The sequence below is a fragment of the Macaca thibetana genome, chromosome 10 (assembly GCF_024542745.1).
Source record: "Macaca thibetana thibetana isolate TM-01 chromosome 10, ASM2454274v1, whole genome shotgun sequence".
In the NCBI taxonomy this organism is placed as follows: domain Eukaryota; kingdom Metazoa; phylum Chordata; class Mammalia; order Primates; family Cercopithecidae; genus Macaca; species Macaca thibetana.
Window position 1 is genome coordinate 24,547,575 of NC_065587.1, and position 14,580 is coordinate 24,562,154.

At 45.1% G+C, this 14,580-nt stretch overlaps 1 protein-coding gene across 5 annotated transcripts in view; it reads right to left on the bottom strand.

Moving 5' to 3' along the window:
* Positions 1 to 14,580, bottom strand: part of SEZ6L (seizure related 6 homolog like) — a 213,794-nt gene that overhangs the window by 17,690 nt on the left and 181,524 nt on the right. For all 5 annotated transcript variants that reach the window (XM_050745902.1, XM_050745900.1, XM_050745899.1 and 2 more), the window contains exon 13: positions 229 to 423. In XM_050745902.1, the coding sequence (XP_050601859.1) occupies positions 229 to 423 (195 nt within the window). The remainder of the gene's footprint in view (positions 1 to 228; positions 424 to 14,580) is intronic.

Sequence of the window (14,580 nt, forward strand, 5' to 3'; positions counted from 1 at the left end):
GGCTCAGGTGATCCTCCCATCTCAGCCTCCTGAGTAGCTGGGACTACAGGTGTGTGCCCAACTACGTTTTTTTTTTTTTTTTTTTAATAGAGATGGGGGTCTCACTATGTTCCCTAGGCTGGTCTCGAACTCCTAGTCCAACTTTTTAGAGCAAGTTCAGAACTCCTGTGAGCCAATCCTGACATCTCCAGGGCCCGTGGACCCTGTGTGGTGAGTAGGTTTCTTTACCTTTACACACGGGCAGGGGCCCGTTCCAGTGGGATGGTTGTCCCAGGATGCAGCGGATGGTCACTTCGCCCATGAGCTCAAAGCCTTCGTAGCACATGAAAGTGAGGGACTCTCCTGGCAGGTAGAGTCGCTTGTACAGGATTTGGTATCCATTTTCAGGCAGCCCTGGGTTGTCACATGCCAGGGACTCCTCCGCTGAAATGCAAGCCAGAAGGAGCTCTGATGAGATGATGTAAATCTTTGGGGAGTCCTGCTCAGAATCTGTGTGATCTAGCTTTGGTCAGCCTCTCCAGCATCCTCTGTCTGCATCCCCACCTCGCGTCAGACTGTTTTCTATTTCTCAAACTCTCCTTTCTGTCTTCCACCTCTGGGCACAGATTACATATGGGCAAGGTAGAATGAAGTCGGCTGTGGAATCAAGGTTAAAATATGAGTTCCATTACTTATTAGCTGTGTGATCGCCAGCAAGTGGCATAACCTTTCTGATCCTTAGTTTCCCCATTAGCGTAATGATGATCAAAGGATTATCTATCTTACAGGAATTTGGAGGACTAAAATAGATAAATAAAGAAATGCGTAAGATGTTTTTGGCATGTCATAGGTGCTTAGTAAATGATGGACGGTGGGGGTGTTTAATTATGAAATCTTCTCCTTGCTTTTCACCTGACACCTAACCTGCGCATCCATCATGACTAGGTCTTGTCTTTCAACACTCAGTCTTCATTTCTCCTTCTCCAGGAAGCCTTCCTTGATGCCTCCTACCATCAACTGAGTCGTCAGTCTTCTTAGTTTTTCCAGCACTGCATGCACTGTATTGTACTGAATTATTTATCTGTTTCTCTCACTGGAGATGAGCCTGTTAGAGCAAGCTTGAAGCTCAGGGCCTGGGATTTAGTAGGAATGCAATAAAAGGCCCCAACTATTAAAAATAAGCCCACACTGCCATCTGGTGACCATTCTCTTCAGCTGCAGACACAAAGCCCCCGGTAGCCTAAGGCACCCAGGCTGGAGTGCAGTGGTGCAACCCCGGCTCACTGCAGCGTCAACCTCCCAGGGTCAAGCAATTCCCCTGCTTAAGCCTTCTGAGTAGCTGGGACTAAGGGCGTGTCCGGCCACACCCGGCATTTTTTTTTTTTTTTTTTTTTTTTAGTACAGACAGCGCCTTGCTATGCCTCTCAAGCTGGTCTCAAACTCCTGGGCTCAAGCAATCCTCCTGCCTCAGCCACCCAAGATGCTGGGATCATAGTATTTATTGGAGAGTTGAACCTACAGGTTTAACCCATTTCAGGCCCCAGATGAAATCTAGTCCTTTTTCAGCACCTGGATAGAATGGACAGCTAGCAAATTGCTTCACACACAGGACTACACATCCGAAAACATTATAAACTTTATTATTTAAAAAATTTTAAATTGTGGTAAAATCCACATAACATAAAACTGACCATCTTAACCATTTTAAGTGTACGGTCCAGTAGGTTAGTGTACTTTTACATTCTTGGGCAACTTATGTCCAGAACTCTTTTCATCTTGCGATTCTTACACTCTATATGCATTAAACAACTTATCCCTAGCCCCTGGTATCCCCCATTCTACTTTCTGTCTCTATGAAGTTGACAGCTCTAGCTATCGCGTGTAAGTGGAATCAAATGGTATTTGCCTTCTGCGACTGGCTTCTTTCACTTAGCGTAATGTCCTCAAAGTTCATCTAGGTTGTAAGATGTGTCAACAATTTTCTTCTTTCTCAAGGCTGACTAATATTCAATTGTAGGCAGGTGCTACATTTTGTTTTTTGTTCATCCATCGATGGACACTTAGGTAGCTTCCCCTTTTGGCTACTCTGAACAATACTGCTATGAACATGAGTGCACATGTTAAGATATGCCCAGATTTCTGACCCACAGAAACTGTCAGATAATAAACCTGTGTTGTTTGAAGCATCTTATTTTGCAAGATGAATCTCAAGCATCCCTTCAAGACCCAGATTGCTACCCAAAGGCAGGTGGGAACTCTGTCTTATCACCATCATAACTTTAGAATCTTTTCTGGCACCTCTTTCCCAGGCTTAAAACTCATATTATGCTCATACCCAGTACAATGCCTGGTTCACAGAAAGCATTCCTTTATTTACCCAAATAATGTTTATTGAGCAATTACTACGTGCCAACAACATAAGTAGTACTGAGGACACAGAGGTGAATAAAATAGATATAATCCCTGGTCCTGTGGTACTCGTGGTTCAAGGCACACAGTACAATATAGGTCCCAGCTAGAACCTTTTTCTCTGTGAACATGACTTACATCTGGGCTCTACTTAGCTTGAGCAATGTCAACTAAAACAATAGTTACCAAGCTTTCACAAATTAGGAGATTTCAAATAATAACTTAGATTTCTGGATTCTTCTGAAACATTAGAAGATTGGGCAATACTGGGTTCACATAGTTACATGGCAATGACTGGCTGGAGTTGAGAACTGGCTTTCCCTGTTAGACCAGGAATATTCTTTACTTTGGCCCCAATCTCTGCCACTCCCTATTGCCTGGCCTTGTAGGCATTTAAATATATCACTTTTCCCATGAAAAGATGAATGAATCAATTGATGAGTATGTTTGAGTCACAGTAATCACCACACATGAAGAATCGGGGCTTTGATCTCCTCCAGTGGGTGGATGGGTAGGAATCTGGCTTCTAGTCTTGAGGTTGAAGGGTTTTCCTTTATACGTCGATAGCAGTCTTCACTGGGACTTATGAACTGTTTCCTTCCCACCCTTGAAAAATAGCCCAGAAGTAGCCTGTGGAAAGAGACTTTCCAGGTCACTGTGCAGCTGGAGTTGCATCTTGGATGACACCATAGATAGCTCTGGCGGGCACCCTTGCATTTATTCAGAAAATATCTCATGAGTGCTTACTTCACGCCCAGCAATGCATCCAGCAATGGGGTAAGGAGGTGAATCTGACACCATTCCTGCCCTCTAACGCTCATGGTCTGCATGCTCTAAGGGGCCAAGCAAATGTGTAAATGGACAATGTAATTAAAAATGGCAGGTGCCATAGAAGAGAGAAACTCTGAAGACCCTGGCTGGCTGGAGAAGACCGCTAACGCAGTCAAGGGAAGGGGCTGTTGGAATAGTTGAGCGAGAGAGGCAGAGATGCTGAATGTACTTCCCTTTCCACAGATTCCCAGAGATGAGGCAATAAGTGGTTCAGCTGACACTTGGCCAAGGCTAATCCTTCCACTAATTGAAGGTCATTTGTATACTTGAAGTTTACCCCCTGGCATTCCAGAGCAGGATGGATATGCAGCCAATGCTTCTGTGTCTGAGCCCAGAGTCAAATCACAAAGCCTTGCTTAAATCAATCATGGGGCTCCCTCCAAGGCAGCACTCTATTATGTGTTTATGGACGAGACCTAAAAGGGCTGGCAAGGGATCATTAACCCTGCAGAGCGTGCCTTGGGGATGGGCTGTAGGAAGGGAGAATTTTATTTTTATTTTCACAGCCTGTGCTTTGTTGTATTTTTTTTTTTTTTAAACGCAGGGTGGGTCTGCATTATTTTACAATAAACATAGATGGTATAATGAATGTTTTATAATGTACATTATAATATTTATAATATACATTATAAACCCAGTGCCATTCATGTTCTAATGATTCCTCTGAAAATATCCTTAGGAAGTCTTTGGTCCTCAACCCAGCTGAGCTCGCTGCTGCATCCTTGGCAGCCTGGTACAGGATAGGAGCCCAATAAATGTTTCTTGAAAGACCTCACATCATTTCATTTAAAGGCAAATTGCAGAGTAGAAGCGCTTGGGCTCAAGTGTCCAAGGGCTCAGGATTCAGATCCTAGTTGTACGTCTGTGAGCACAACTGACCTCTCTGAGCCTCAATTTCCTCATCTTGAAAATGGGCTATCTCATGGCATTGTTATGAGAATTAAATAAGCTTATGCACATGAGATAGGCAGCATATAGTGAGCACCCAATACACACTGATTATTTTTATGACTTTTATAACTCTTGTCATATTTTCATACCAATTGTACTGTTGTTTACTTAATACGTATATATACACATATACGTGTGTGTGTGTATATATATATATATGGAGAGAGAGAGAGAAAGAGAGAGATGGAGTCTCACTCTGTCACTCAAGATGTAGTGCAGTGGCATGATCTCAGCTCACTGCAACCTCAGCCTTCTGGGTCCAAGCGATTTTCCTGCCTCTGCCTCCTGAGTAGCTGGGACTACAGTCATGTGCCACCACGCCTAGCTAATTTTTTTTTTTTTTTTTGTATTTTTAGTAGAGACGGCGTTCCACCATTTTGGCCAGGCTGGTCTCGAACTCCTGACCTCAAGTGATCCATCCACCGCAGCCTCCCAAAGTGCTGGGATTACAGGCGTGAGCCACCACACCTGTCCTCTTTAATATATTTTTGTAAATTTCTATTTACTTGTTTTTCTATTTAGATTGCACTATATAATTTAGCCTCACTCTAAATAATAATAGTCTTATAATCAGAGGCTTCACATGTCAGTTTTAATTTTTCTAATTTTCTAAGCCAAATGACTCACAAAAAGTTCATCTGGACACTGTTTAAAGCCGCATGGGTACTCCCGTAATGTATCTAATACTCCTACTCCTCGGGAAATGCAGCCCGGTGCACTACACTTCATCGTTTTTGAACTCCTAGAGTCCAGAATACACTCTCCGGTTTTTTTGTTTTTTTGTTTTCTTTTTAGACTGTAGACTCTGTTACTCCAACATTCCATCCGTGTGCTAGGAGCTGGGTGTGAAGTAGTGAATTAGAGAATCATGGTTTCTGTTCTCCCAGAACTCAGTCGAGTGGGGAACAGAGAGCAGTTATCGGGTCATTGCAACCCAGTGTGATCTCAGTTGTGCTGGAGAAAGCGCAGAGGAGAAGCCTCACTTTCCCTCCCCCTGGTGGGGGAGGCTTTTTCTTGTTGACATTGGTGGCTCCCTTCAGAGAACACAAATCCCTATTGTGTTACCTGCAGTGCAGCAAAATGACCAGCAGGTGGCAGTGGCAACACAAAAGAATTCCCCCAAGAACCTTTCCCGGAAATTGTCTTTGATAAATTAACAGATTAATTAATACAACACACATTTATTGTACACCTTCTGTGTGCCAGGCATTGTATGCGCCGGGCATACAATGATGAGCAAGGTGAACATGGTCCCTGCTTTCAAGTAACTTAACGCTAAATCAATCCTCTATGTATTCCACAAGTATCTCTTGGTACCAAACCTGTGCTAAACACGGTCCTCGCCCTGGGGAGGTAGAAGGTGGATAAAGTATAAATCATTAGACCTGGATTTGTAAAGGAGGATATTGACAGCTGACCTAGGAGCAGGAGCCCCAGGCTAAGTGCTAGAGTGGCCTTGGGTTATGGCCTTGAGCCAGTGCCCTGGCTCTGCCCCCTATGATATTTTAATTTAATTAGTCACCCAGAGTATTCTTTTTTAAAACTCTCCAGGCGATTTTAAAGTTTGGCAAGGACTCAGAACCACTGCTTTGGTGTCCTGGCATGGTTAACATATGAACTCATCATTTAATTAATTTCCAAAATATTTGCACAACCATTCTGTATTAGATGATTTGCATATATTATTTCTCATCCTCCCGCAAAGTCCTTGAAGGTAATAACAATCATGACCAAAACAGCCAACATTTACAATATTTACTGAGTGCATTCTCTGAGCCAGATTCCATTCTGAGTGTTTTATATCTATGAACTCATTTAGTTATCACAACAACCCTAAGACACAGATGTTACATCTTCATTCCTAATTCATTTTATTTTTATTTTTGAGACAGGGTCTCACTCTTTTACCAGGCTGGAGTGCAGTGGCATGAACACCCCCCCCCCCCCCCCCCCCCCCCCCCCCCCCCCCCCCCCCCCCCCCCCCCCCCCCCCCCCCCCCCCCCCCCCCCCCCCCCCCCCCCCCCCCCCCCCCCCCCCCCCCCCCCCCCCCCCCCCCCCCCCCCCCCCCCCCCCCCCCCCCCCCCCCCCCCCCCCCCCCCCCCCCCCCCCCCCCCCCCCCCCCCCCCCCCCCCCCCCCCCCCCCCCCCCCCCCCCCCTCAGCTCATTTCAGCCTTGACCTCCCTCTCACGTGATCCTCCCACCTTAGCCTCCCGAGTAGCTGGGACCACTGGCGTGCACCACCATGCCTGGCTAATTTAAAATTTTTTTATGAAGACAGGGTCCTGAGGACCCTGAGGTTACCCAGGCTGGTCTTGAACTCCTGGCCTCAAGTGATCCTCCTGTCTCGTTCTTTCAAGGTGCTGAGATTACGGGCGTGAGCCATCATGCCTAATCATCATCCCCATTTTACATCCAAGGCAAATGGAGCACAGAACTGTTGGGTAACAAGTCAAAGGTCACAGGCTAATTAGTGGTATAAATAAGATTCAAATCCAGGTGGTCCAAATCTGGTCTTAACCACTGCACCATGCAACCATTTTACGGGATGAGAAAACTGAGGCTCAGGTGGAACTCACTGGTGAAAATTCCCCTCAAGCAGGAAGTGGCTGAGCTGCGAATTGAGCTGAGGATTCTCTAGCTTTCAAGTCAGCCTGATTCGATTTTGACCCAGTCCTCAGTAAGAGTTTGAAAACAAGGCCGGGCGCGGTGGCTCAAGCCTGTAATCCCGGCACTTTGGGAGGCCGAGACGGGCAGATCACGAGGTTAGGAGATCGAGACCATCTTGGCTAACACGGTGAAACCCTGTCTCTACTAAAAAATACAAAAAACTAGCCGGGCGAGTTGGCGGGTGCCTGTAGTCCTAGCTACTCGGGAGGCTGAGGCAGGAGAATGGCTAAACCTGGGAGGCGGAGCTTGCAGTGAGCTGAGATCCGGCCATTGCACTCCAGCCTGGGCGACAGAGCGAGACTCTGTCTTAAAAAAAAAAAAAAAAGAGAGTTTGAAAACAATGTCATATGGAATTTTTCCCCAGCAGGAACCAGCTCTTGGAAGGCATTTGTGTGTATCTTCAGTGCCTAGAAGATGGCAGAAAAGTGAAAGGAATAGGAGCTTGAATTTGAAACTGGAGGCCTGTGTCTGCTGCACCACCTTGAGTGAGTTGCTTATGTCTCCGGACCCCATTTTTCCTGCCCATAAACGGGCTGGATCTTAGCTGAGACATGGCTGAGCAGTGACATGTAGTCACACTTTGAAATAAGATCATCTAAGGCAGATTTTCTCAACTTAGACAGGGTTTACATTTGGAATGGATAATTCTTTGTGGTGGGGGCTGTCCTGGGCACTGGAGGATATTGAACAGCGTCCCGGACCCTGATCTGCCAGAAGCCGGTAGCACCCCTCTTCCTTGACAAGTTGTGACAACTCATAATTTCTCTAGAAATTGTATTGACACATGTCCCCTGGGAAGCAAAGTCGCCTCTGGTTGAAAACCACTGGTCGAATGTTTTAAACAATTCGGGTTGCAACTGGTGTAACTCCAGCCGTTCTCTCCCAGGAGTGCAAATGAATTGGACCGATGGCCTTATAGATCTAATCACAAACCCACCCTCATTTCTATTTTCTTTTTCCATTTTCCTCCGTCTTTAACAATAGGAGAAAATGTATATTTCTGGAGCACATTTGAACAACATGCTCGAAAGCCATCCCCTAGTAACAGTTACAAATGGTTTGCGATATACCCTACAAGTAGTGGAGCTTTGAAACAGAGTGGTGATTAGCAGCCGATGTTAATTGAAGACTTGCTATGTGCCAGGCACACCATTAATTAAAAGCCTTTATCTTTATGATTGTCTTGTTCGTGTTTCAATCTTTCTGATGAGAAAGCTGGCTTGTATAAAGTCTTGGTGCTTGTAAGAGGCAGGGCTGGGGTACAAACCTAGATGTGCCGGTTTTGAGTGCTGTCCGTGTAATAGTAGGCACTTCCATTTTGTAACAAAAGGCCCTTCTTTTACCCAAATCCCCGAGGTTATCATGGATTTCTCTGAGAGACCGCTTTCCCAGAGACAGAGATTTCTAAATGAGGACAGGTACTCAGCTAACACTGGACATGCTGGTTAAGACGTGGCCACAGGAGACGGCTCAACAGTGGAAGCTCCTACTGTGGCCACAGTCTGGCCACAGCACCTGTGGGCTCTGTCCGGGCTGGGAAATCCCTGTGTCTCGTATCCCAGGTGTTCTGGGCTCAGGGCTGTGATGAACGAGGGCCTTCCCGGGGAATGGCTGTCTTTTAAGCAAGCTAAGTGACTCCTGGAGAGCCACCCATAAAACCCTGGCTGGATTTGTCAGATTCTTGTTACTTTTAGTGGTGTGGTTTATGTCTCTGGGATGGGTACCTCAGGAGTCGTCCACCACGTCCCTATCAAAGAGGGGAAGTTGCAGCAAAGCGGAGGTGTGATAAAGACCACATTCGTTTTGCTAACAATATCAGCAACAGTAATAGTAACATTGTTTATTGAGCCTCTTGGGCCTGGGGGATTCAAGGATCAACTGGAGACAATCCTAGCAAATGAGTTATGTGTTTGATTCTGTATATTTAAAAAAATTATTTCCCTTTCTTACTCTAGGGAATGTGATTCTACAAACATATAAACAGATCATTTCAATAAACTGCAGCAGCTGTGGTGACAGATGTCACTGTAGGTTCCATGGGAATTCTGAGGAGAGAAACACCACCCAGCCTAGGGAATCAGGGAGGACTTCCTGGAGGAGGTGATATTGACGATTCCTTCATAGACCTGTCTCTCCACCCTCCTTTCCAAATAGGCCCCAGGTTCCATGAGAATGTGGGTCATATCTGTTTATACTTTACTGTTTTTTCCAGGGACTAGTGCCAGGGTTCCCAAACTGTGCACCAACGTGACCCAGGATGCCACCAGGAACTCACAAGGGTGCTGTGGGATTTTAAAAAAGTTCTGAGGGCCGGGGCTGGGCACAGTGGCTCACACCTGTAATCCCAGCACTTTGGGGGGCCGAGGCGGGTGGATCACAAGGTCAGGAGATCAATACCATCCTGGCTAACATGGTGAAACCCCATCTCTACTAAAAATACAAAAAATTAGCCGGGCGTGGTGGCAGGCACCTGTAGTCCCAGCTACTTGGGAGGCTGAGGCAGGAGAATGACGTGAACTTGGGAGGCAGAGCTTGCAGTGAGCCGAGATCGCGCCACTGCACTCCAGCCTGGGCAACAGAGCCAGACTCCATCTCAAAAAAAAAAAAAAAAGTTCCGAGGAAACACAATGATATGTTGGAAAAAAAAAAAAAAAAAAAAAGAGCTCGAGATAGTTCACCGTTTCAAACATTATATTGCACCACCTTTTTTTCGATGATGACCCATCATTGCAAAGTTGGATTTTTTTGTGGTGCTTGTGCTAAAAAGCAAGAACTGTGACAAAATCAACATGGAACAGGAAATTAGGGTGGTGAAGTCCCATCTGATCCTAACGTTTGAGAAGTTTTGCACAGCCCAACAGGAATACACATCTCGTAGCAGCAATTGTCATTATTATTATTATTATTATTATTATTATTTAGAGACAAAGTCTTGCTCTATCTCCCAGGCTGGAGTGCAGTGGCGTGATCTCTGCTCACTGCAACCTCTGTCTCCCGGGTTCCAGTGATTCTTCTGCCTCAGCCTCCTGGGTAGCTGGGATTATAGGCACGTGCCATCACACCCAGCTAATTTTTGTATTTTTAGTAGAGACAGGGTTTCACTATGTTGGCCAGGCTGGTATTGAACTCCTGACCTCAGGTGATCTGCCCGCCTCAGCCTCCCAAAGCGCTAGGATTACAGGCATGAGCCACCACACCCGGCCAGCAATTGTCATTATTTCCATAATGAAAAAAACCATTTTTCTTTTAATGTATGTGCATTACTTTTTCAAATGGCTGCTACGTTGTGAAGAGGTAACTATTCATTCAGTTGTTTGTACCTAACTGTTTAATAAATGGAATTGTTGGGTGTTTTGGCCTAGGAAATCTCTGAAATAATTCATGCGACACCAAGGGTATTGTGAGTTGAGAAAGTTTGGGAACCTCTGTCCTAACGTGTGCCTGCATATAGGAGGCCTGAACAACTGAGTAAGTTGAATGACTGAGCTGCTCCCAACAATCCTTCTTGGTAAAGGGTATTATTTTCTTTCACAGATGGGGGCTCTGATGCCCAGAGAGGGCAAGTTACTTGCCCAAGGTCACACAGCAGAACTGGAGGGTGTGTTTGACTTTGACACCCAGACTCTTCCCTTTAGCTCTGCCTGACCTGTGTGTTCTAAAAGTGTCCTGGGGTAAATGGACTAGGATTAAAAAGACATGGCTTTGAGTTCCAGGGGACCAAACTATGGCTTCGGGCAAGTGACTGGGCAAGAGGTTGTAGACACCCAGAGCTTATGCAGTTTTCTTTCCTTGTTTTCTTTTTTCTTTTTTGTTGAGACTTCCTCTGCCACCCAGGCTGGAGTACAGTGGTGTGATCTCTGCTCACTGCAACCTCCGCCTCCCAGGCTCAAGCGATTCTCCTGCCTCAGCCTCCTGAGTAGCTCAGATGGCAGGTGCCCACCGTCAAGCCTGGCTAATTTTTGTATTTTTAGTAGAGACGGGGGTTTCACCATGTTGGCCAGGCTGGTCTGGAACTCCTGACCTCAAGTGATCCTCCTGCCTCAGCCTCCCACAAGTGTTGGGATTACAGGCGTGAGCCACCGCACGCACCACTGGGCCCGGCGGCTCATGCAGTTTTCCGTCTGCTTCATGAACTTCTTGGTGGAAGATCTTTGTCCACTCTTAAGCACCAGAGGTTTGCCCAAAAGCTGAACCGTAGAGTGATGAGGTTGGGAAGATGCTTTTGGGTTTGGTCAGGCTTGAGTTACAATTCTGGTCTTCCTTTCTGTTGCGTGACCTCAGGAAAGCTACTCACCGTCTCCAGTCCTTCTTTGCCTGCTTTTAAGTGGACAGGCATTCACCTATGCAATGTCTGTGAGGCTGAACAGTGTTAGTGCCAGGGAAAAGGTCAGCCTACTGAAGGGGCTCATCAAATCGGTGCTGTTCCCTTTGTTCAGTCGACAAAATGTTTCAAAGCTGTTTTATGTCCGACAGCCTCAACCTTAAAAATGCCTTCAGAACCTAGACTGCATCCTCCCTCTTACTCAGGAGCTGCGCTGCCAGGATCTGACCATCTCTCGCCTCCTGTGTTATCTCCCATCAGCCTCGCCTGCTTGTCACGTCGCTGCCACCACACGCCGGGCTCTTCTTCAGGCTTTTGGGAGTACTGTGTGTCTCCTGACACCCCGCGTGGCTCGTGAACTCATTAGCATGGGTGTCAGGGAAGCCGTCTCTACTCAGACTGCGGATCCAACGCTGAGATCTCAGGGAAAAGCGTCCCCGAAGGGAGGGAGGAAGGCTTGCCTCTTGGAAATCCAGCAGCAGCTGCCGCAGCTCAGAGGGTCTTTAGAGACTGGGTCTCATTGGCGAAGTGCTTTTTCTTTTTTAAAAAATGATGTCTCCACCTTTCAGTATTTTAATAGAAGCTTTTGTTTTAAGCTTTTCATCTCTGGGTCTCTGCAGCTGGAGTTACTAAAGTGGCTGCTTCTGATCACTCTTGTAGTCACTAGAAGGAAATGGGAATGGCACTCACGTCCTAGGGCTGCCCTTGACAAAGGACCACAAACGGAGGGGCTTGGGACAGCAGAAACTTATTGGCCTGTAGTACTGGGAGGCTGGAAGTCCAAAATCAAGGTGTCAGCAGGGCCATGCTCCCTCTGAAAGCTGCAGTGGGGGGATCCTTCCTTCGTGCTCCCTGGCTTGCAGCTGTATCACTCCAGTCTCTCCCTCTGTCATCCCGTGGCCTTCTCTGTATCCGTGTCCCCATCTGTGTTCAGATTTCCCTCTTCTTACAAGGACACCAGTCATTGGATCAACACCCATCTTAATCCAGTATGACCTCAGTTTAACTTGACCACATCTGCAAAGATTCTATTTCTAATCAAATCCACAGTTACAAATACTGTGGGTTAGGACTTCAAAGATGCTATGTCCAATCCAGGTCACAGTTACAGATACTGTGGGTTAGGACTTTGAAGACCCTATTTCCAGTCAAGGTCACAGTTACAGATACCATGGGTTAGGACGTCAAAGACGCTATGTCCAATCAAGGTCACAGTTACAGATACTGTGGGTTAGGAATTTGACATATCTTTTTGGGGATGGATTGAACCTATAACAGGAACCAACCAATGTGGACTTGGCCCAAGGTTCTGGGGCTTGGGGACGAAGTGTGGTTGTGGTTAAGGGGCTAGGGTTAGTACGTGTGTATAAATACACGCACACGCATACATTCACAAATATATATATATATATAGTGTCTAGAAATGTGTCTTACACATTCAATGAGAGATGATTCTTGTTATCTGTACTTCCCTCTGATTATCAGTTTCCTTAATATATGCGTATATGCATATATATGTACACATGTACACACATTATATATGCATACGTATACACACATGCATACACATTATATATGCACGCACACACACACATATGTATATGCATATATACACATGCACATATATGTACATGCATATATACACACATGTACACGTGTTATATATGCACATATATGTACGTACACACATATATGCACATACACACGTAACACATTACATATGCATATACACACATGTACACATGCATATGCATATACACACATACACACATATTAGATATGCATATATACACATATGTACACACATTATATATGCATATACACATATGCACACATATGTACACACATTATATATGCATATACACACATGTACACACATGTATATGCATATATATACATACACACATTATATATGCATATATGCATATGCACACATATATGCATATATACACCTATGTACACATATTATATATACGCATATATACACATATGTACACATATTGTGTATATATACACATATGTACACATATTGTGTATATATACACATATGTACACATATTGTGTATATATACACATATGTACACACATTATACATGCATATATATACACATGTACACACACTATATATACACACATACACAAAAGCACATGTTTACAGATATGTGTAGTGTGCTTAGCAGTGTGTCTTATACATTCAATAAGTAACTCTTGTTCTTATCTGTACAGTGGGGGCAGTTGCATTTTATCTCTAAGTCATCCTGCAGTTGTATTCTATCTCTCAGCTTCCCCTCAGCTCTGAAATTCTGGGACTCTGACTAAAAAGACAGATGGAGACACAGGGCTGTGTGGTCCAAGAATCCCTGTTACTTGTGGAAACAGAATAATAAAGTCTGCCTTTTTGAGAAGAGAAAATAAGAACACAGAAATGGAAAATTTTCTCTCACAAGAAAAGGATCAGATGTTAAGGGAAATCTGGGAAGTAAGTACTGTGGGCCTAAAACTCTTCATTCTTTTGGGGTCTGTAGAGTAAAGCCCTTCTGCGGGCTGAGGAAGCTGAATTTATGAACTAGCAAACGGGAACTTGGCTTTGGCTGGCTCATGAATAGAGCAGAGAGGAAGGTCTCTTGTGAGTTTGAATTTGGCTGTGCCCTGTCTTCAACGAGAAGTGACAGATATCTCTATTTTTATTTTCCTGCCAGGAATAAAAGAGTTAATGCATGCGCCATTCTTAGAACGACACCTGGCATACAGTAAGTGCTCAGTAAGTATCAGCCTATCCAATGAAAACAGATAAAGACTTTCTTGCTTTCTGGTTGCCTTTCTGCAGTTTGCTCATCTGAATTGTAGAGCTGCTTGTTAGTGCGGTCATCGAAATTTGTGAAGCCTGTTTTAGGCAGTTGTGAGAAGTCACAAAACATAGCCACTATAGGAGGTGGCCAAGTCTATAAATTGTACACAGTGTTACTCACATCAGATGTAGGGGAATTTATAATCAACTTACAAGAATTCTATTTTTTCTTTTCCCTTTTTTCGCTCCCCCCAGAGCTAAATTCTTGGTTCTTCAACACTATCAAGACCTCAGTGTGGCTTCTGGAGTTTGAGCTGGCTGTATTCCAAATGGAGTTGTTCATAACACACTAATTTAAAACATTAGTGCAGCTGACAGTTTCTAACCCCCAAAATACTGTGTAAGACTCTGCTCCTTCCATATAACTTCATGCTTTCTTTATGCAATGACTGTGAACGCTGTTTGTACATCAGAATCCCTGGAGAGCTTTGAAGTAGTATCCTCTTCTTTTTGCACCCAGGCTAGAGTGCAGTGACACAATCACAGCTCACTGCAGCCTTGACCTCTCGGGCTCAAGCAATCCTCTCACCTCAGCCTCCTGAGCAGCTGGGACACCAGGCACACACTACCGTGC